At 45.1% G+C, this 24,918-nt stretch overlaps 1 protein-coding gene across 15 annotated transcripts in view; it reads right to left on the bottom strand.

Annotated features, from left to right (window-relative positions):
* The window catches only part of ptprfa (protein tyrosine phosphatase receptor type Fa), a 346,903-nt gene that overhangs the window by 90,364 nt on the left and 231,621 nt on the right, over positions 1-24,918 (bottom strand). For 9 of the 15 annotated variants that reach the window (XM_052461048.1, XM_052461037.1, XM_052461059.1 and 6 more), the window contains 2 exons: positions 19,548-19,574; positions 6,905-7,022 (listed from right to left, as the gene is read on the bottom strand). In XM_052461048.1, the coding sequence (XP_052317008.1) occupies positions 6,905-7,022; positions 19,548-19,574 (145 nt within the window). The remainder of the gene's footprint in view (positions 1-6,904; positions 7,023-19,547; positions 19,575-24,918) is intronic. The other 6 variants (XM_052461100.1, XM_052461026.1, XM_052461080.1 and 3 more) reach the window with 1 other exon arrangement.

Raw genomic sequence — 24,918 nt, 5'->3', positions numbered from 1 at the left:
ATGACACAGAACACACTAAATAATGACACATAACACACTTAATAATGACACAGAACACACTTAATAATGACACAGAACACACTAAATAATGACACAGAACACACTTAATAATGACACAGAACACACTAAATAATGACACGGAACACACTTAATAATGACACAGAACACACTAAATAATGACACAGAACACACTTAATAATGACACAGAACACACTAAATAATGACACAGGACACACTTAATAATGACACAGGACACACTAAATAATGACACAGAAAACACTAAATAATGACACAGGACACACTAAATAATGACACAGAACACTCTTAATAATGACACGGAACACACTTAATAATGACACAGAACACACTTAATAATGACACAGGACACACTTAATAATGACACAGAACACACTAAATAATGACACAGGACACACTTAATAATGACACAGGACACACTTAATAATGACACGGAACACACTTAATAATGACACAGAACACACTAAATAATGACACAGTACACACTTAATAATGACACAGAACACACTAAATAATGACACAGGACACACTAAATAATGACACAGAACACACTAAATAATGACATAGAACACACTTAATAATGACACAGAACACACTAAATAATGACACAGGACACACTAAATAATGACACAGAACACACTTAATAATGACACAGGACACACTTAATAATGACATAGAACACACTTAATAATGACACAGAACACACTAAATAATGACACAGGACACACTAAATAATGACACAGAACACACTTAATAATGACACAGAACACACTAAATAATGACACAGGACACACTTAATAATGACACAGGACACACTTAACAATGACACAGAACACACTTAATAATGACACGGAACACACTTAATAATGACACAGAACACACTAAATAATGACACAGGACACACTTAATAATGACACAGAACACACTAAATAATGACACAGAACACACTTAATAATGACACAGAACACACTTAATAATGACACAGAACACACTAAATAATGACACAGAACACACTTAATAATGACACAGAACACACTTAATAATGACACAGGACACACTTAATAATGACACAGAACACACTTAATAATGACACAGAACACACTAAATAATGACACAGAACACACTTAATAATGACACAGAACACACTAAATAATGACAGGACACACTAAATAATGACAGGACACACTAAATAATGACACAGAACACACTTAATAATGACACAGGACACACTTAACAATGACACAGAACACACTAAATAATGACACGGAACACACTTAATAATGACACAGAACACACTAAATAATGACATAGAACACACTTAATAATGACACAGAACACACTAAATAATGACACAGGACACACTAAATAATGACACAGAACACACTTAATAATGACACAGGACACACTTAATAATGACATAGGACACACTAAATAATGACACAGAACACTCTTAATAATGACACGGAACACACTTAATAATGACACAGAACACACTTAATAATGACACAGGACACACTTAATAATGACACAGAACACACTAAATAATGACACAGGACACACTTAATAATGACACAGGACACACTTAATAATGACATAGAACACACTTAATAATGACACAGAACACACTAAATAATGACACAGGACACACTAAATAATGACACAGAACACACTTAATAATGACACAGGACACACTAAATAATGACACAGGACACACGTAATAATGACACAGGACACACTTAATAATGACACAGAACACACTTAATAGTGACACAGGACACACTAAATAATGAAACAGGACACACTTAATAATGACACAGGACACACTTAATAATGACATAGAACACACTTAATAATGACACAGAACACACTAAATAATGACACAGGACACACTAAATAATGACACAGAACACACTTAATAATGACACAGAACACACTAAATAATGACACAGGACACAATAATGACACAGGACACACTTAACAATGACACAGAACACACTTAATAATGACACGGAACACACTTAATAATGACACAGAACACACTAAATAATGACACAGGACACACTTAATAATGACACAGAAAACACTAAATAATGACACAGAACACACTTAATAATGACACAGAACACACTTAATAATGACACAGAACACACTAAATAATGACACAGAACACACTTAATAATGACACAGAACACACTTAATAATGACACAGGACACACTTAATAATGACACAGAACACACTTAATAATGACACAGAACACACTAAATAATGACACAGAACACACTTAATAATGACACAGAACACACTAAATAACGACACAGGACACACTTAATAATGACACAGGACACACTAAATAATGACACAGAACACACTAAATAATGACACAGGACACACTAAATAATGACACAGAAAACACTTAATAATGACATAGAACACACTTAATAATGACACTAACACTTAATAATGACAAAGGACACACTTATTAATGACACAGAACACTTAAATGATTACTACCACTACAGTATTATTCAGTACTACCATAAGTTACCACTGTAAAATGTAAATATACTGGACAATTACTGCTGTTACTCTAACCATTAAGACCATGGGGGACCAGTAAACTATAAGGGCCTGCTGATTTCTGTGTCTGAAATGGCCCCCTATTCCCTATATCCCCCTTTTGTAGGATTGCGGACCAATTTCACAACAACAACAAACCAAAAAAACTTAGTCCGGGTCTCAACTTACTTTTGAGAGTTAGAATAATAGAATATACAAGGTGCACTTTTGAAATGTGGTTGTGTATCAGTAGTCACTCAATTAGCCCATGTCAGCATTTGTTTCCCATATTGGTAAATGAGTCTAGTGGCCAGCTATCTAACCTTGTAGTAAGCATAGTCGAATTACCACCCGGGGTGGGCCCATTGATCATCAGTTATCATATTAAAAACTGCAAACATTTACCTCCCCCTATGGCAAATTGTGTAGGTGTAGAATTTCATGAAATTAGTTGTAAAACTGCATATTGTTCTCTCTGCCCGATGGCAAAATTAGTAGAACTGCATGAAATGAGTTCTAAAATTGCTAAATCTTCTTTCTGCCCCATGGTAACATGCGTAGTATTGCAGCAAACTTGCTTTAAAACGGCAACATTTTCTCTATGCCCCATGGCAAAATGTGCAGAATTGCAGGAATTAACTTTAAAACTAAAAATATATATATTATTTTATGTGGGTACGCAGACCCAAAGCTACTGCAGCCCCACATGATGAGTTCCGTTTTCTTGTGTCCCCCGTCATAGTTGCCCATCCCTGCCCTACTGTATATAGTGCACTACTTTTAACCAGAGTATTATTGGTCAACAGTAGTGCACTACATGAGGAATAGGGTGCAATTTGGGAGGCAACCATAGTGTGTAGTCATGGAGGCAGCCATAGTGTGTAGTCATGGAGGCAGCCATAGTGTGTAGTCACGGAGGCAGCCATAGTGTGTAGTCATGGAGGCAGCCATAGTGTGTAGTCATGGAGGCAGCCATAGTGTGTAGTCATGGAGGCAGCCATAGTGTGTAGTCATGGAGGCAGCCATAGTGTGTAGTCATGGAGGCAGCCATAGTGTGTAGTCATGGAGGCAGCCATAGTGTGTAGTCATGGAGGCAGCCATAGTGTGTAGTCAGAGTAAGAGGGAGGTTTCAGGTGAAGTCAGTTAAAGTGGGTACTACTGTTCAGTTTGTAGTTTTGACTGCAGTGACGTTATCACGGAAACTCACACCAGGACTTCTTCTTCTCAACTTTCTATGAACTCAATTCCCATGCTCTCTGTAAAAAACTAAAACCCCCATCGGCCGCAACTTACACAGCCCTGTCACTGTCACACTAGGAAGCTGTAGCTGCCTTCATTAATAAATAAACAGTGAGTAACGATAACTAGGCTATATACAGTGGACCATGACAGAGTCGATGTGCAGGGGTAAATGGTAATTGACGTAGATACAGTTGAAGTACACCTTAGCCAAATACATTAAAAACTCAGTTTTTCACAATTCATGAGATTTAATCCTAGTAAAAATTCCCTGTTTTAGGTCAGTGAGAATCACCACTTTATTTTAAGAATGTGAAATGTCAGAATAATATAATTATTTATTTCAGCTTTTATTTCTTTCATCACATTCCCAGTGGGTCAGAAGTTTACATAAGCTCAATTAGTATTTGATATCATTGACTTTAAATTGTTTAACTTGGGTCAAACGTTTTGGGTAGACTTCCAGAAGCTTCCCACAATACGTTGGGTGAATTTTGGCCCATTCCTCCTGACAGCTGATGTAACTGAGTCAGGTTTGTAGGCCTCCTTGCTCACACACGCTTTTTCAGTTCTGCCCACACATGTTCTATAGGATTGAGGTCAGGGCTTTGTGATGGCCACTCCAATACCTTGACTTTGTTGTCCTTAAGCCATTTTGCCACAACTTTGGATGTATGCCTGGGGTCATTGTCCGTTTGGAAGACCCATTTGCGACCAAGCTTTAACTTCCTGACCGATGTCTTGAGATGTTGCTTCAATATATTCACATCATTTTTCTTTCCTCATGATGCCCTCTATTTTGTGAAGTGCACCAGACCCTCCTGCAGCCATGTACCCCCACAACATGATCCTGCCACCCCCGTGCTTCACGGTTGGGATGGTGTTCTTCAGCTTGCAAGCCTCCCCCTGTTTCCTCTAAACATATCAATGGTCATTATGGCCAAACAGTTCTATTTGTGTTTCATCAGACCAGAGGACATTTCTCCAAAAACTACGATCTTAGTCCCCATGTGCAGTTGCAAATCGTAGTCTGTTTTTCTATGGCGGTTTTGGAGCAGTAGTTTCTTCCTTGCTGAGGGGCCTTCCAGATTATGTAAATATAGGACTCGTTTTACATTTTTACCTGTTTACTCCTGCATCTTCACAAGGTCCTTTGCTGTTGTTCTGGGATTGATTTGCACTTTTCACACCAAAGTACGTTCATTTCTAGGAGACAGAACGCGTCTCCTTCCTGAGCGGTATGATGGCTGCGTGGTCCCATGGTGTTTATACTTGTGTACTATTGTTTGTACAGATGAGTGTGGTACCTTTAGGCGTTTGGAAATTGCTCCCAAGGATGAACCAGACTTGTGGAGCTCTACAATTTTGTTTCTGAGGTCTTGGCTGATTTCTTTTGATTTTCCCATGATGTCAAGCAAAGAGGCACTGAGTTTGAAGGTAGGCATTGAAATACATCCACAGGTACACCTTCAATAGACTCAAATTATGTCATTTAGCCTATCAGAAGCTTCTAAAGCCATGACATAATTTTCTGGAATTTCCCAAGCTGTTTAAAGGCACAGTCAACTTAGTGTATGTAAACTTCTGACCCACTGGAATTGTGACACAGTGAATTATAAGTTAAATAATCTGTTTGTAAACAATTGTTGGGAAAATTACTTGTGTCATGCACAAAGTAGATGTCCTAACCGACTTGCCAAAACTATAGTTTGTTAACAAGAAATGTGTGGAGTGGTTGAAAAATGAGTTTTAATGACTACAACCTAAGTATATGCAATATGCCGACTTCAAATGTATATATATATATACAGTATGTACATATAACTAGGATGTGACTAGGCAACAGTATAGATAATAAACAGTAGCAGCAGCATATGTGATGAGTCAAAAAAGTTTGTTCGAAAAGGGTCAATGCAGACAGTTAAATAGCTAACCAAATATCTATCCGGACCATCTATTTAGAAGGCTTGGGGGTAAGAGCTGTTCAGGGTCCTGTCGGTTCCAGACTGCATCGGTACCGCTTGCTGTGCAGTAAGATAGAAAACCATCTATGACTTGGTTGGCTAGAGACTTCGAAAATGTTTAGGGCCTTGCTCTGACACCGCCTGTTATAGAGGTCCTGGATGGCAAGGAGCTCAGCCCCAGTGATGTACTAGGCTGTACACACTACCTGCTAGCGCCTTGCGGTCAGATGCCAAGTAGTTGCCATACATACCATGCAGTGACTTAAGCCAGTCAAGATGGTCTCAATTGTGCAGCTGTAAAACTTTTTGAGGATCTGAGGGCCCATGCCAAATCTTTTCAGCCTCCTGAGGGGGAAGAGGCATTGTTGTGCCCTCTTCACGACTGTGTTGGTGTGTGTGGACCAGGATAGATCCTTATTGATGTGGACACTGAGGAACTCGACCCGCTCCACTACAGCCCTGTCAATGTGAATTGGGGCATGCTCGACCCTCTGTTTCCTGTAATCCACAATTACCTCCTTTGTCTTACTGACGTTGAGGGAGAGGTTGTTGTCCTGGCACCCTACTGCCAGGTCTCTGACCACCTCCCTAAAGGCTGCCTCATCACCGTTGTTGACCAGGCCTACCACTGTCATTTCTGTGTTCAGTCCCAGGGTCCTTAGCTTAAGTGATGGGCTTGGAGGACACTATGGTGTTGAACGCTGAGCTGTAGTCAATGATCAACATTCTCACATAGGTGTTCCTCTTGTCCAGGTTGGCGAGGGCAGTGTTGAGTGCAATAGAGATTGCGTCGAATAAGGTTTTGTTGGGGAGGTATGGAATTGGAGTAGATACAGGGTGTCTGGGATGATGTTGTTGTGAGCCATGACCAGCCTTTCAAAGCATTTCATGGCTACAGATGTGAGTGCTACGGTGCGATAGTCATTTAAACAGTTTACCTTGGTGTTCTTGGGCGCAGGGACTATGGCTGCCTGCTTGAAACATGTAGGTATTACAGACGGTAAGGGAGAGGTTGAAAATGTCAAGTAAAGACACTTGCCAGCTGGTCAGCGCAGTTTGTGCGTGTGTGTGTGTGTGTGTGTTTGCATGTGTGCATAGCTGTACACACCTGCTCCAGTGGTGGTGACCACCTTGGCCTTACTGCGTGCCCCGTCCCCCTTGGTGGTGTAGGCTGCCACGGTGACAGAGTAGGTGGTCTCAGGGAGCAGGCCTGTTATAACAGCCTCCTAGGGGAGAGAAAAGTTTAAACAGCCTGGGTCAGGCTAATGCTATGATGACGGCTAACACAATTTCCCAGCCTTCACCCACTGTACTGTGTTGAGGTCACTCCGGGAGGGTTAGGCACTCAAGCGCACACACACACACACACACACACACACACACACACACACACATTCCATACATCAGTGTAGCGTTTTAAACACTCCGAAGACATTGAAGTTCTTTCTGAGAAATGGTTACAGAGAGGGTAAAAGATCTGTCCCCAACAATATCTGTCCCCAACAAGATCTGTCCTCAACAAGATCTGTCCCCAACAAGATCTGTCCCCAACAATATCTGTCCCCAACAAGATCTGCTCTCAACAAGATCTGCCCTCAACAAGATCTGTCCCCAACAATATCTGTCCTCAACAAGATCTGTCCTCAACAAGATCTGTCCCCAACAATATCTGTCCTCAACAAGATCTGTCCTCAACAAGATCTGTCCCCAACAATATCTGTCCCCAACAAGATCTGTCCTCAAGATGATCTATCCTTAAGATGATCTATCCTTAAGATGATCTGTCCTCAAGATGATCTGTCCTCAAGATGATCTATCCTTAAGATGATCTGTCCTCAAGATGATCTATCCTTAAGATGATCTGTCCTCAAGATTATCTATCCTCAAGATGATCTATCCTTAAGATGATCTATCCTTAAGATGATCTATCCTTAAGATGATCTATCCTTAAGATGATCTGTCCTCAAGATGATCTATCCTTAAGATGATCTATCCTTAAAATGATCTGTCCTCAAGATGATCTATCCTTAAGATGATCTATCCTCAAGATGATCTATCCTCAAGATTATCTATCCTTAAAATGATCTGTCCTCAAGATGATCTATCCGATCTGTCCTTAAGATGATCTGTCCTTAAGATGATCTGTCCTCAAGATTATCTATCCTCAAGATGATCTATCCTTAAGATGATCTGTCCTTAAGATGATCTGTCCTTAAGATGATCTGTCCTTAAGATGATCTGTCCTCAAGATTATCTATCCTCAAGATGATCTATCCTTAAGATGATCTGTCCTTAAGATGATCTGTCCTTAAGATGATCTGTCCTTAAGATGATCTGTCCTTAAGATGATCTGTTCTCAAGATGATCTGTCCTTAAGATGATCTGTCCTCAAGATTATCTATCCTCAAGATGATCTATCCTTAAGATGATCTATCCTTAAGATGATCTGTCCTTAAGATGATCTGTCCTTAAGATGATCTGTCCTCAAGATGATCTGTCCTCAAGATGATCTATCCTCAAGATCTGCTGCCTCAAGATGCTCCCTGTACGTGTTCTACACAAATAAAAACTGAATATCCAATATTAGTTACTGTGTGTCTGTGTCCCTCACGTGCATACATTTGGTTGAATCATTGCTGTATTTTACAACTTGCCCCAAACAAGGTTTTTGAAATAAATTAAATAAATATTGTCTGTGTGAATGAAAAAGTAAAAAGGTAAGGTGCTGTTGTCATAAACTGACATTTCAGAGTTGGATAGTATCATTCACTCATTTTACTGTGTCTCAGTACTGTGTCTCAGTACAGTGTCTCAGTACTACTGTGTCTCAGTATAGTGTCTCAGTACGACCGTGTCTCAGTACTACTGTGTCTCAGTACTGTGTCTCAGTACCACCGTGTCTCAGTACCACCGTGTCTCAGTACCACCGTGTCTCAGTACCACCGTGTCTCAGTACTACCGTGTCTCAGTACCACCGTGTCTCAGTACTACCGTGTCTCAGTACCACCGTGTCTCAGTACTACCGTGTCTCAGTACCACCGTGTCTCAGTACCACCGTGTCTCAGTACTACCGTGTCTCAGTACCACCGTGTCTCAGTACTACCGTGTCTCAGTACCACCGTGTCTCAGTACCACCGTGTCTCAGTACCACCGTGTCTCAGTACCACCGTGTCTCAGTACTACCGTGTCTCAGTACCACCGTGTCTCAGTACTACCGTGTCTCAGTACTACGGTGTCTCAGTACTACGGTGTCTCAGTACTACCGTGTCTCAGTACTACCGTGTCACAGTACTACCGTGTCTCAGTACCACCGTGTCTCAGTACTACCGTGTCTCAGTACCACCGTGTCTCAGTACCACCGTGTCTCAGTACCACCGTGTCACAGTACCACCGTGTCTCAGTACCACCGTGTCTCAGTACTACCGTGTCTCAGTACTACCGTGTCTCAGTACTACCGTGTCTCAGTACTACCGTGTCTCAGTACCACCGTGTCTCAGTACTACCGTGTCTCAGTACCACCGTGTCTCAGTACCACCGTGTCTCAGTACCACCGTGTCTCAGTACTACCGTGTCTCAGTACCACCGTGTCACAGTACCACCGTGTCTCAGTACCACGGTGTCTCAGTACCACCGTGTCTCAGTACTACCGTGTCTCAGTACCACCGTGTCTCAGTACTACCGTGTCTCAGTACTACGGTGTCTCAGTACTACGGTGTCTCAGTACTACCGTGTCTCAGTACTACCGTGTCACAGTACTACGGTGTCTCAGTACTACGGTGTCTCAGTACTACCGTGTCTCAGTACCACCGTGTCTCAGTACTACCGTGTCACAGTACTACGGTGTCTCAGTACTACCGTGTCTCAGTACCACCGTGTCTCAGTACTACCGTGTCACAGTACTACGGTGTCTCAGTACTACCGTGTCTCAGTACCACCGTGTCTCAGTACTACCGTGTCACAGTACTACGGTGTCTCAGTACTACGGTGTCTCCGTACTACCGTGTCTCAGTACCACCGTGTCTCAGTACTACCGTGTCACAGTACTACCGTGTCTCAGTACTACCGTGTCTCAGTACCACCGTGTCTCAGTACTACCGTGTCTCAGTACCACCGTGTCTCAGTACCACCGTGTCTCAGTACCACCGTGTCTCAGTACCACCGTGTCTCAGTACTACCGTGTCTCAGTACTACCGTGTCTCAGTACTACCGTGTCTCAGTACTACCGTGTCTCAGTACCACCGTGTCTCAGTACCACCGTGTCTCAGTACTACCGTGTCTCAGTACCACCGTGTCTCAGTACTACCGTGTCTCAGTACTACCGTGTCTCAGTACTACCGTGTCTCAGTACTACCGTGTCTCAGTACTACCGTGTCTCAGTACCACCGTGTCTCAGTACTACCGTGTCTCAGTACCACCGTGTCTCAGTACTACCGTGTCTCAGTACCACCGTGTCACAGTACCACCGTGTCTCAGTACCACCGTGTCTCAGTACCACCGTGTCTCAGTACTACCGTGTCACAGTACTACCGTGTCTCAGTACTACCGTGTCTCAGTACTACCGTGTCTCAGTACCACCGTGTCTCAGTACCACCGTGTCTCAGTACTACCGTGTCTCAGTACCACCGTGTCTCAGTACTACCGTGTCTCAGTACCACCGTGTCTCAGTACTACCGTGTCTCAGTACTACCGTGTCTCAGTACCACCGTGTCTCAGTACTACCGTGTCTCAGTACCACCGTGTCTCAGTACAGTGCCTCAGTACTACCGTGTCTCAGTACCACCGTGTCTCAGTACTACCGTGTCTCAGTACTACCGTGTCTCAGTACTACCGTGTCTCAGTACTACCGTGTCTCAGTACCACCGTGTCTCAGTACTACCGTGTCTCAGTACCACCGTGTCTCAGTACAGTGCCTCAGTACTACTGTGTCTAAGTCATTTTGTAAATATTGATCTTCTAATTCTTCCTGATATTTTATACTGGGGAATATTAAATGAGAATGTAACTATTTAGGAACATAATATGTATATTTGATGTAAATGGCATGTTGTAGAAGATTCCAGACACTTTTTCTTACATTTTCACTTGGTTTTGAAAAATGTACCCAAGCAGCGAGTTACTTGCTGAGCCTCAAATTAGATACATATTAGGTTCCAAAATAGTGACATTCTCTTTTAATATAGATGCTATACAGCCCAAAAACACAAAGACAGTGTTGAATTCTAAAACCCAAATAAAGTCACAGTCTTGATCTCTGAGTCCCTCTCTTGACCAGGTCCCATATGGCTCTGATCAAAAGCAGTACACAAGTCAGGCACTTTTGAAGATACGCCCCCAGTTAAAGTGTTCAGAGTTGTTCTCGGTCTCTCTCTCTGACTGGCCAGAACCACAGCCTTTAAAGCAGTTTGTATCCAAATGTCAAGTGTAGGCTATAATAAGCAAACCCCATTAAGCACACCAACACAAACCACACAAAATACACACACATGACACAAATCAAAACTTGAGATCTCTCTTTCTCACGTACACACACACACATGCGCGCGCACACACACACACACACACACACACACACACACACACACACACACACACACACACACGCACTATATCAAAGTGCACACCCTCGCACATGTTCCTCTCCATTTCAAAAGGAACTCAATAAAATGAAGACACCTAAAGAGACAGAGCTCCTTTGAGCCCATAAAAGAGTTGGAGACGTTCTTTCTCCTCGGACTGAGTGGGGATCAATTTCCTCCAGGGCTGATGAGATGAGTGAGAGAGCAGTGGAGAGAGTAAAGACCAGCACTATGTCCCAAATGGCATCCTATTTCCTATATAGTGCACTACTTTTGACCAGGGCTGTAAGGACACCGACATACAAGTAGTGCACCATAAAGGCAATAGGGTGCAATTTGGGACGCAGTCCGGATAGATGGATGCGCTTCAGACTGAAGAGAGGAAGTCAAAGACAGGAGGGGGGTTTCCAACTGAGAACACCCAGGAAGACTCATCCCCCATCCCTCCATCTTATACCTCCACCAGCCTGCCGCCTGTGGTACCAGCCTGTAGGTGCCTGGGGCCTGGAGCTCAGCCCAGCCTGTAGGTGCCTGGGGCCTGGAGCTCAGCCCAGCCTGTAGGTGCCTGGGGCACGGAGCTCAGCCCAACCTGTAGGTGCCTGGGGCCTGGAGCTCAGCCCAGCCTGTAGGTGCCTGGGGCCTGGAGCTCAGCCCAGCCTGTAGGTGCCTGGGGCCTGGAGCTCAGCCCAGCCTGTAGGTGCCTGGGGCACGGAGCTCAGCCCAGCCTGTAGGTGCCTGGGGCACGGAGCTCAGCCCAGTCTTGTGAGGAGAGGAGATGAGATGACAGACCACGAAGCTGCAGCTAACAACCATAGAAATGAGCATGGCCATACAAGCCAGCTCTGATTCCCAGAGACCAAACAAATGTTTCATCATGATTTCATGGCTAGCCTCTCACATCTTTATTGCATGACATTCATTAAAAAGCTCTTCCCTTCCTGCTAATTAATCACAGACATGCTGCTGAGCAGAGCAGGCTGGCGGTCTCTGTAGTAGGCTATTTTGAGAAAAGATGGCTCACTTAGGGTTTATGTAACCCTCCCCCAAACCCCCACCCCATCTTTCAGTAAGGGAGTTGGAGAGTTAGAAGTTAGAAGAGGGAAATATGAGTCATCTGAAGCTATAACATTTATTTTAAAAGCTTCATTATTTTAAATGTACAGTTTTCCTTTTAAGTTTCGGACCCTGCAGTGGTTTCTCCCTTTCAATTGGATTTAAAAAAAAAATATCAGTCAGTCTCTTATCTCTCTCTCTCTCTCTTTAAAATCCAGAGTGGGGTGGAGGAGGTGGGGGGTAGGGGGCTCTGGTTCTCTGGGAATGTAGGGAAGGCCTACCCCTCACCCTCCATCACCAGGAAGGCCTACCCCTCACCCTAACCCTCCATCACCAGGAAGGCCGACCCCTCACCCTAACCCTCCACCTCAATCACCAGGAAGGCCTACCCCTCACCCTAACCCTCCACCTCCATCACCAGGAAGGCCTACCCCTCAGCCTAACCCTCCATCACCAGGAGGGCCTACCCCTCACCCTAAACCCTCCATCACCGGGGAAGGCCTACCCCTCACCCTAACTCTCCATCACCAGGAAGGCCTACCCCTCACCCTATCCCTCCACCTCTATCACCAGGAAGGCCTACCCCTCAGCCTAACCCTCCACCTCAATCACCAGGAAGGCCTACCCCTCACCCTAACCCTCCATCACCAGGAAGGCCTACCCCTCACCCTAACCCTCCACCTCCATCACCAGGAAGGCCGACCCCTCAGCCTAACCCTCCATCACCGGGGAAGGCCTAACCCTCCATCACCGGGGAAGGCCTACCCCTCACCCTAACCCTCCATCACCGGGGAAGGCCTAACCCTCCATCACCAGGGAGGCCGACCCCTCACCCTATCCCTCCACCTCCATCACAAGGAAGGCCTACCCCTCGCCCTAACCCTCCACCACCAGGAAGGCCTACCCCTCACCCTAACCCTCCATCACAAGGAAGGCCTACCCCTCGCCCTAACCCTCCACCACCAGGAAGGCCTACCCCTCACCCTAACCCTCCATCACCAGGAAGGCCTACCCCTCACCCTATCCCTCCATCACCAGGAAGGCCTACCCCTCACCCTAACCCTCCATCACCAGGAAGGCCTACCCCTCACCCTAACCCTAACACTCCACCTCCATAACCAGGAAGGCCAACCCCTCACCCTAACCCCCCACCTCCATCACCAGGAAGGCCTAACCCTCACCCTAACCCTCCATCACCAGGAAGGCCTACCCCTCACCCTAACCCTCCACCTCCATCACCAGGAAGGCCTAACCCTCACCCTAACCCTCCACCACCAGGAAGGCCTACCCCTCACCCTAACCCCCCACCTCCATCACCAGGAAGGCCTAACCCTCACCCTAACCCTCCATCACCAGGAAGGCCTACCTCTCACCCTAACCCCCCACCTCCATCACCAGGAAGGCCTAACCCTCACCCTAACCCTCCATCACCTGGAAGGCCTACCCCTCACCCTAATCCTCCATCTCCATCACCAGGAAGGCCTACCCCTCACCCTAACCCTCCACCTGCATCACCAGGAAGGCCGACCCCTCACCCTAACCCTCCACCTCAATCACCAGGAAGGCCTACCCCTCACCCTAACCCTCCATCACCAGGAAGGCCTACCCCTCACCCTAACCCTCCACCTCCATCACCAGGAAGGCCTACCCCTCACCCTAACCCTCCATCACCAGGAAGGCCTACCCCTCACCCTAACCCTCCACCTCAATCACCAGGAAGGCCTACCCCTCACCCTAACCCTCCATCACCAGGAAGGCCTACCTCTCACCCTAACCCCCCACCTCCATCACCAGGAAGGCCTAACCCTCACCCTAACCCTCCATCACCAGGAAGGCCTACCCCTCACCCTAACCCTCCACCTCAATCACCAGGAAGGCCTACCCCTCACCCTAACCCTCCACCTCCATCACCAGGAAGGCCTACCCCTCACCCTAACCCTCCACCTCGATCACCAGGAAGGCCGACCCCTCACCCTAACCCTCCACCTCGATCACCAGGAAGGCCTACCCCTCACCCTAACCCTCCACCACCAGGAAGGCCTACCTCTCACCCTAACCCCCACCTCCATCACCAGGAAGGCCTAACCCTCACCCTAACCCTCCACCACCAGGAAGGCCTACCCCTCACCCTAACCCTCCACCTCGATCACCAGGAAGGCCGACCCCTAACCCTAACCCTCCATCACCAGGAAGGCCGACCCCTAACCCTAACCCTCCATCACCAGGAAGGCCGACCCCTAACCCTAACCCTCCATCACCAGGAAGGCCGACCCCTAACCCTAACCCTCCATCACCAGGAAGGCCTACCCCTCACCCTAACCCTCCACCTCCATCACCAGGAAGGCCGACCCCTCACCCTAACCTTCCACCTCGATCACCAGGAAGGCCTACCCCTCACCCTAACCCTCCACCACCAGGAAGGCCTACCCCTCACCCTAACCCTCCATCACCAGGAAGGCCGACCCCTAACCCTAACCCTCCATCACCAGGAAGGCCTACCCCTCACCCTAACTCTCCATCACCAGGAAGGCCTACCCCTCACCCTAACCCTCCACCTCCATCACCAGGAAGGCCTACCCCTCACCCTCACCCTAACCCTCCATCACCAGGAAGGCCGACCCCTCACCCTAACCCTCCACCTCGATCACCAGGAAGGCCTACCCCTCACCCTAACCCTCCACCACCAGGAAGGCCTACCCCTCACCCTAACCCTCCATCACCAGGAAGTTCTACTCCTCACCCTAACCCTCCATCACCAGGAAGGCCTACCCCTCACCCTAACCTTCCACCTCGATCACCAGGAAGGCCTACCCCTCACTCTAACCCTCCACCACCAGGAAGGCCGACCCCTCACCCTAACCCTCCACCTCGATCACCAGGAAGGCCTACCCCTCACCCTAACCCTCCACCTCGATCACCAGGAAGGCCTACCCCTCACCCTAAACCTAACCCTCACCATCAGATCTTCAGATGTAGGATCTTAATTTGACGACCCTGTTGCAATGTAGGATATTTAAAACTTGTACTTGTATTTGATGTTTAAAAAGTTTTTAAAGAAGTACATTTCTACTACACAAATGTCCATGAATTATTATCCACATTTCCTGTTGCTGCAGGAAATTATTTTCCTTTTTTAGCAAACTGCTAAAATGAAGAACCTACATCTGAACCTGTCTGGCATTAGGAACAGATTCTCCTGCCACTCTGATACATTTTTCTTTCCTCTCACAGATGATGTCAAAAGACTCCGGAACAGAGCATTCCAGTCCCAGGGGGACTTTCTGTTTCTGTGAAGGATGGATGGGATGGGTTTGATTTCCCTGTGACACTGTAAGGTGAGTCCGGGACCTCTGTCTGTTTATTCTAGGATGGTATCAGAATATGAATCTCTATACAGAGGAAGTGGGATAGTATCCACCAACACACACACACACACACACACACACACACACACACACACACACACACACACACACACACACACACACACACACACACACACACACACACACACACACACACACACACACACACACACACACACACACAGGTATGCATGAATGCACAAACAGTAAATTGGCCAACAACAATATATAAACAACAAAAAAAGAAAGGCTACAACAGAAACATACAGACCAACAAATCAACAGTCTGCATCACTGGGCCGTGTGCACCTTCCATAACACAACAGAAACATACAGACCAACAAATCAACAGTCTGTATCACTGGGCCGTGTGCACCTTCCATAACACAACAGAAACATACAGACCAACAAATCAACAGTCTGTATCACTGGGCCGTGTGCACCTTCCATAACACAACAGAAACATACAGACCAACAAATCAACAGTCTGTATCACTGGGCCGTGTGCACCTTCCATAACACAACAGAAACATACAGACCAACAAATCAACAGTCTGTATCACTGGGCCGTGTGCACCTTCCATAACACAACAGAAACATACAGACCAACAAATCAACAGTCTGTATCACTGGGCCGTGTGCACCTTCCATAACACAACAGAAACATACAGACCAACAAATCAACAGTCTGTATCACTGGGCCGTGTGCACCTTCCATAACACAACAGAAACATACAGACCAACAAATCAACAGTCTGTATCACTGGGCCGTGTGCACCTTCCATAACACAACAGAAACATACAGACCAACAAATCAACAGTCTGTATCACTGGGCCGTGTGCACCTTCCATAACACAACAGAAACATACAGACCAACAAATCAACAGTCTGTATCACTGGGCCGTGTGCACCTTCCATAACACAACAGAAACATACAGACCAACAAATCAACAGTCTGTATCACTGGGCCGTGTGCACCTTCCATAACACAACAGAAACATACAGACCAACAAATCAACAGTCTGTATCACTGGGCCGTGTGCACCTTCCATAACACAACAGAAACATACAGACCAACAAATCAACAGTCTGTATCACTGGGCCGTGTGCACCTTCCATAACACAACAGAAACATACAAGAGCAGGAATTCACAGCACACTCAATTAGCGGGAGTCAAAATGTATTCCACAACACAACGTGGCATGACATTCAGCAGCACTCACACCATCTCAGCTGTTACTCAATATGTAAATCCACTTTTTAGTAAAAGCCAGGAAGTGTGGTTCAGGTGATTCAAGAATGACAGCAGAGAGCTCAGGAATGTTTCTGGTTTCTGTTTGACAGTGCACAGCAAAGGCCAGGTCAGGACTATTATAACAACACCCATGCCTCTGTGTGTGTGTGTGTGTGTGTGTGTGTGTGTGTGTGTGTGTGTGTGTGTGTGTGTGTGTGTGTGTGTGTGTGTGTGTGTGTGTGTGTGTGTGTGTGTGTGTGTGTGTGTGTGTGTGTGTGTGTGTGTGTGTGTGTGTGTGTGTGTTTGTGGCAGGTATGGTATGGTAAATCAATACTATGTGTGGCTGGCTGTCCAAGACAATTACACACACATAATCCATAAGGACACCTTTATTCCTGTCGAACCTAAACGCAAGAGTATTTACAGCTGTAACGCTTCAAACATACACACTCACACACCCCATGTTCAAACCATGATCAAACACACACAGTATGGCACACATTGTGCAGTATGCATCATGTCTTCAGCAGGACTCTCTCACCAGCCTCAGCAGCGTTGAGTGGAGCTGCCTTCCCCCACTTGAAGTGTATTGAAATATGTCTGTGTTCATATCAAAGCTGAGGCAGAGTAGAGGTGACTGAAGGAGTGCTGCAGACTAGGCCTGCATCCCAAATATTCCCTTACAGTGCACTACTTTTGACCAGGGCACAGACTCTATTCAAAAGTAGTACACTAAATGGAATAGGGGGGCAGTTGGGACACGGACTAGAACTCACAGTTCTGCCTGAGAACCCCCTGCGCTCCACCCCCCAACTAGATTTCTCACACACTCCCCTCCCTAAACCCTCCACACTCCCCCACTTCAAGCCGTACACCTACACCCTCCACACTCTGAGCCGTACACCAACACCCTCCACACTCTGAGCCGTACACCAACACCCTCCACACTCTGAGCCGTACACCAACACCCTCCACACTCTGAGCCGTACACCAACACCCTCCACACTCTGAGCCGTACACCAACACCCTCCACACTCTGAGCCGTACACCAACACCCTCCACACTCTGAGCCGTACACCAACACCCTCCACACTCTGAGCTGTACACCTACACCCTCCACACTCTGAGCCGTACACCAACACCCTCCACACTCTGAGCCGTACACCAACACCCTCCACACTCCCAGCACCACCCACCTTCCTCACACAACACACTTGGTAAGTAAGAAGCATAAGGAGGAAAGGAGAAGCATTTTAAGGAAGAAATGAGACAAATACATTTCCATGAGAATTCCTAAAAATAAATGTTGTTCCTGTTTTGTGACAAGTGAAATGTTCAATTGGACGAGAAAGGGACCTGCTGTAAGAAGGTTGCTGACTGATTGACGACTGACAGACTGACAGAGAGTAAAGGTGGAGAAGCATTACTATCTACATGTAACTGCCAAAATAAAGGAAACACCAACATAAAGTGCCTGAATAGGGTGTTGTGCATCACGAGCCAGAACAGCTTCAATGCTCCTTGGCATAGATTTTGCAAGTGTCTGGAACTCTATTGGAGGGATGCAACACCATTATTCCACAAGAAATTCCATAATTTGGTGTTTTGTTGACGGTAGTGGAAAACGGTGTTTCAGGAGCCGCTCCAGAATCTCACATATGTGTTCAATTGGGTTGAGATCTGGTGTCTAAGATGACCAGGGCATATGGTTTACATCATTTTCATGCTCATCAAACCATTCAGTGACCACTCGTGCCCTGCGAATGGGCGCATTGTCATCCTATGGGGGCATAGCCATGGTAGCCAAAATAATCGGCATCTGGGCCTGCCCAGCATTTTTATACACAACCCTAAGCATGATAGGATGTTAATTGCTTAGGAACTGCTCAGGAACGACACCTGTATGGAAGAACCTGCTTTCAATATACTTTATATCCCTCATTTACCCAAGTGTTTCCTTTATTTTGGCAGTTATCTGTATGTGTAAATTAAGATCTAGCTAGAAAGAGAAGATCCAGCGAGAAAAAGATACTGTAGATAGTGAAAACAGAGAGTAGAGATAGAGGTGCAGTGAAAATGGCCTAGGATGGAAGAGAGTGGAGTGGAAGACATGAATAGGACTAGGCTATAGCTAGAGAACTTATGAGATAAACTGTAGCATGATAATAATGCTCAGTTAAGGTCATGTATAGGTTATGACTCATATCATAGAAATCTGTTTTAAGGAAGAAGAGGCACTTTACCCTATTACAGGTACACATTACATGAATTATTCTGACGTGGAAAATCTTATTTCACATACTATGTGCTCCCTGTCTAGCTCTTTCTTTCTAAAGTGAAATGCTCCTACGAGTCTGACTGCTTGAGGTTAAGGGAAGGAGAGAGTGTTAGTCCCCAGACAGAGAGAAAGGGAGAGGGATTGGGAGAGGATAGGGAGAGAGAACAAAGAGAGCTCCCCATGGGCCCATGGACCTTCAAACTGCATCGCACCCAGCACACACTACACACTCCTCCTACTCACATAGTCCATGGTATCCTCAACGTTCCACTGATGACAGGAAGCAGACAGGAGGGAGGGAGAGAGGAAGTCAAACACAGAACAGCATAGATGGAACAAAAAAAAAGATTGAACTTTTTTTTCTCTGTAGGTAAGAAAAGGGCCATAGGCCATCCTACAGGCACTGCAACAGCGGCATGCTCAGTCTCCAGGTGATTAGTGACTGGAAGACTGGGAGAGGAAACTAGAGGGGGAGGGAAAGGGGATGGAGCAATGGATACAGGTAGATGGATGGAGGGAGGGTGGTTGCTCTCCACAGCCCCATCTAGTGAGCAGGGGAGCACAGCTCCTAGTCCTGAGGGGCAATCTGTGTTGGTTGGGACATCCCTGCTGGTGTACTTGCTGTGTGGGTTTATCGATCAGGGGAAGAGAAATATCAAAAGACAATCCCGATAACTTACCTGCAACGTCATTCCAGCCTCTTGCAAACATGTACTGTGTCTGAAAACATGTCAATATGTATATCCCAACCCTTGACAAAACATAAAGGTTCCCAACAAATTCATCATTCTTAGAAAGTGGCCTGCAAGATTTTGAGACACAAATCGACTACCTTGTTATTCCATTGGTATGATTGATGCTTTTTGTTCAGATATTTCAGATGGCCAATAGTGGGTGACATCCAAGCCAGGATGAGATTATATGAACCAACACAAAAAGGAAGATGAGAAATAACAAGAAAAATCCTCTGAGCTATAGGGTGTAGGAAGTAACTCTGAAGTCTAAGTCGGTCTTCAATGGGATGATGATAACAAGCTCTCATCATCTAGAGAGAAAGAAAGTGGGGGAGTGTGTGTGTCTGTCTGTCTGTGTGTGTGTGTGTGTGTGTGTGTGTGTGTGTGTGTGTGTGTGTGTGTGTGTGTGTGTGTGTGTGTGTGTGTGTGTGTGTGTGTGTGTGTGTGTGTGTGTGTGTGTGTGTGTGTGTGTGTGTGTGTGTGTGTGTGTGTGTCTAAGAGAAACAGAGGGAGAGAAAGACAGAGAGAGAGACAGAGAGACAGACAGAGAGACAGAGACACAGACAGAAGTAGAGAGAGAGACACCCATAGCTATTGGCTGGTGGTTTAGCTGTCCTGTGCTGATGTAATGTGCCTGTCATTGAGTTGAGATTACATTTCACCTTCAGAGGTTAGAGCCCTTTTGCTTATTCAGCAGCCGGTCTGGAGATTACATTTTTATTTTTTGCCGTGAGGTACCTGCACCACCTATTCCCTTCATTCACACTTCCCTTTGAAATAAAGCTGGCTAGAGCCCCTTAAACCCTACAGCCCCCTCCCAGCCACCCTCCTAGGCTCGCCCCCTCCATTCCAGACTCAGCCAGTAGAGGCTATTTCTCTTCTGAGTAAAGGCAGTAATGGCTGATGGAGATTTGATTTTCTCTCTCTCTCGCTCTCTCTCTCTCACACAACACATAGCAGGTACCACAGAATAATTGATTCAGAGACACAGGGCATTTGTATTCTGCTCCACGACCTTGCTGACTAACGGAAAATAAAAGACAAAGGGGCACACTCCATTTTCTAGATTCTTAAAAATTAGTCTTATCATAAACAAGGGCTTCAGGGCGGGCAGACCAGGGGTGCAGTGCTAGTCCCCTATTGGAAGTGCAGGTTATGCACTAAATCAAGGAAAGATGCATCATCATAGCACAGCGAACTCTAAGGACAATAAACAGTCTGAGAAACAGTCTCTGTTTCATAAAGTAAGTGCTGTGTTTCTTCACTAGCAAGGATTCTGTCTGGAGTTTAGAGCGAGCCATAATCGTAACATATTCCAGTTGTACTTTGTGATCACACACTATTTCCTTAGTAGCAGTCTTAGTAGCTCGGAAGAAAAACTATAGAATGGGATAAGCTATTCCAGAAACTAAAGTGCCATCCTAAAAACACCTCAGAAAGAGATACTGACTTTCTGTAGCATTAGTTGTGGCATTACATGTGATACTAGTTGTAATATTAGATGTAATATTAGATGTGATATTAGATGTAATATTAGATGTGATATTAGATGTAATATTAGATGTGATATTAGATGTAATATTAGATGTGATATTAGATGTAATATTAGATGTGATATTAGATGTAATATTAGATGTAATATTAGATGTGATATTAGATGTAATATTAGATGTGATATTAGATGTGATATTATATCTAATATTATATGTGATACTAGATGTAATATTAGATGTGATATTAGATTTAATATTAGATGTGATATTAGATCTAACATTAGATGTGATATTAGATCTAATATTAGATCTAACATTAGATGTTATATTAGATCGAACATTAGATGTGATATCAGATCTAACATTAGATGTGATATTATATCCAATATTCAATGTGATGTTAGAGGTAATATTAGATGTGATATTAGATGTAATATTAGATGTGACATTAGATGTGACATTACATGTGATATTAGATGTGACATTACATATGACATTACATGTGACATTACATGTGACATTAGATGGAATATTAGATGGGATATTAGATGTGATATGGCAAACATCGTAGTTGAGAGTACTCCCCCTAAACAGAACACTTCAAATGTGTTTATCAGAAATATCTTAGCTGGAGGCTATGTCATCACATAACACAAATTATCTCCACAACCCATAAAAACACTTGACCACAGAGTCAATAACCGAAGACGAGTGAAGGGAAAGATTGACACATTCTCATTACACAGTGAACCATGAGAAAATAGTGTACATTTGACTTAAGTTGAGTGGAATTGAGTGGAAAAGCTCTTTGATAGAATGTGTTGTGAGTCTTGACTCTAGTTTTTAAAGGAGGAGGTGGTGGGAATGTGAGGTGTAGGTGTGGGGGCGGTACTGAACTCTATACTACCTTGTAGCCTTGGAGTAGCTGCCAGTCTCAGCATCCTTCTTTGGGTGAGGTCATGACTGTGTGACGGTGGCCCCTTCGGGACAAACTGAACACATCAAAGGCCCTTTAGCCTGTTTGACCTCAGTGTTAAATGAGTCAGTGAGTAGAACTGGAAGGCCGGTACACAGAGTACCACATAGAGCTTCAAGGCTGTGTGTTTGTGAGTGGATGTCTGACTCTGAGGCTGTACTCCAAATGGCTCTCTATTTTAAAAGAAGTGCACTATATAGGGAATATGTTGCCTTTGGGATGCAGCCTCTGACTAAGCAGTGTTTATGCAGTATGTGTCACACAGTGCAGGTCAAAGGGTACTCCACTGCTTGAGTCACTCACTCACTCACTGACACCAGAAAGGTCAGTGCTACTGGACTACAGGACTATGGACAACACTAAAGCGATAATCTACTCTGCCCTGCTGCACAGTTCTATTAATAAGAAACTAGACCACTCCATTGACTGTTAGCAAAGGTCCTTCATCTCCAAGGTCATGGGTTCAATTCCTGCAGGGATTGTATAGACTTAGACGCATTGAGTACCTTATTCCTCTTGGAGTGACTATATGTACTGAATACTGTATAAGGAGCAACTGGCCTGTTTTCGTTATAGATACTGAAGAATTTATAGATATTCCTTTGTCACGTATATTTGCTTAGGCATAGGTTGCATTTTGTTGACTTCTAGAGACAGTCTTATCTAGCGTTATTCATTTAACGGTGGTGTTTATTTCAGTTAAAGAAAGCCTCAGAGATGCTTTGTCAAGATGAATTATGTGGGCAGATGTTGCTTGAGGAACCTATAATTCACCCACAGCAGCAACAGAGAAACTTTCAGCATACTATAGCAACACTGAGACAGGCATCAGTTGCAAAGGTCTCCCAAAATAAATTGAAAATCTCCCTTTTCTTGACCTTGTACTTTTCTTTATTTCATAATTCCTTGTAAAACAGAGAGAGGCCTCTGACACTGAATAAAACATAAATGAGCCCTTCTCCTGATGCTAACAGCATGGGCTTACAGCTAGAGGATAACAGCTCCCTTCTGTTTCAAAACGAAAATGACAGTAGACTGTCTAGTGCCTGCTATTCCAACAGTGAAAGTGGAGACCGCAGCTGAAAACATCCTTTTAAGTAGGAGACACTTATAACACAGCGAGTACAACACCCACATTGACACGAACCCATCTCATTATAAAATTGCCATACCTATCAATTTTTTTGTGTGCTATGTATCTAATAATTTCCTGTGATCAAATGACTGTCTTCCTGGCACTTGACTGTGACAGCGTGCCTGATACCACTACATCTCTCTCTCCCTCTCACCCTCTCTCCCTCTCTCTCTCTCTCTCTCTCTCACCCTCTCTCTCCCTCTCACCCTCTCTCTCCCTCTCACCCTCTCTCTCCCTCTCTCCCTCTCTCTCCCTCTCACCCTCTCTCTCCCTCTCACCCTCTCTCACCCTCTCCATCTCTTTTTAATGAAGAGTGTCCCATAACCTGTCCTTTAGCAGCGTAGCAACTCCAATCCTTTTCGGAACATTTAGTTTTGTGACGGGTGGTCGGTCGCTCAAGCAGTTTTAATACAGCTCTATGGTCGTGGATGGCAGAAGGCAGTATATATGTCTTGCTCCAGTTAGCTTCACACATAGCTGCCTGCCTGAAACGCATCGAAGCATGCCTGGCAGCTCTGCTTGAACAGGATTAAGGAAATACCTTAGGGATATGGGTTAAATGGAAGGCGAGAAGACTGTCTGCTGTATGCTGAACAAAAAATATAAATGCAACGTGCAACAATTTCAAGGATTTTACTGAGTTACTGTTCATATAAGGGTGTCAAGTCCATTGATATAAATGTATTAGGCCCTAATCTATGGATTTCACATGACTGGTGCAGCTATGGGTGTGCCTGGGAGGGCATAACTCTACCCACTAGGGAGCCAGCGCCAACAATCAGAATACGTTTTTCCCCACAAAAGGGCTTTATTACAGACAGAAATACTCTTTAGTTTCATCAGCTGTCCGGGTGGTGGGTCTCAGGTGAAGAAGCTGGATGTGGAAGTCCTGGGCTGGCGTGGTTACACATGGTCTGTGGTTGTGAGGCCCGGTTAGACTTACTGGCAAATTCTCTAAAATAACGTTGGAGGTGGCTTATGGTACAGAAATGAACATTACATTATCTGGCAACAGCTCTGGTGGACATTCCTGCAGTAGGACATGCCAACTGCACACTCCCTCAAAACTTGAGACAGCAGTAGCATCGTGTCGTGTTACAAAACTGCACATTTTAGAGTGGCTTTCTATTGTCCCCAGCACAAGGTGCACCTGTGTAATGATCATGCTGTTTAATTGTTATTATTACAGCCACACCTGTCAGATGGATGGATTATTTTAGAAAATAAAATATGCTCACTAACAGGGATGTAAACACATTTGAGCACAACATTTGAG

This window comes from Oncorhynchus keta, chromosome 1, assembly GCF_023373465.1.
Source record: "Oncorhynchus keta strain PuntledgeMale-10-30-2019 chromosome 1, Oket_V2, whole genome shotgun sequence".
Classification (NCBI taxonomy): domain Eukaryota; kingdom Metazoa; phylum Chordata; class Actinopteri; order Salmoniformes; family Salmonidae; genus Oncorhynchus; species Oncorhynchus keta.
This window is presented reverse-complemented; position numbering and strand designations above follow the sequence as displayed.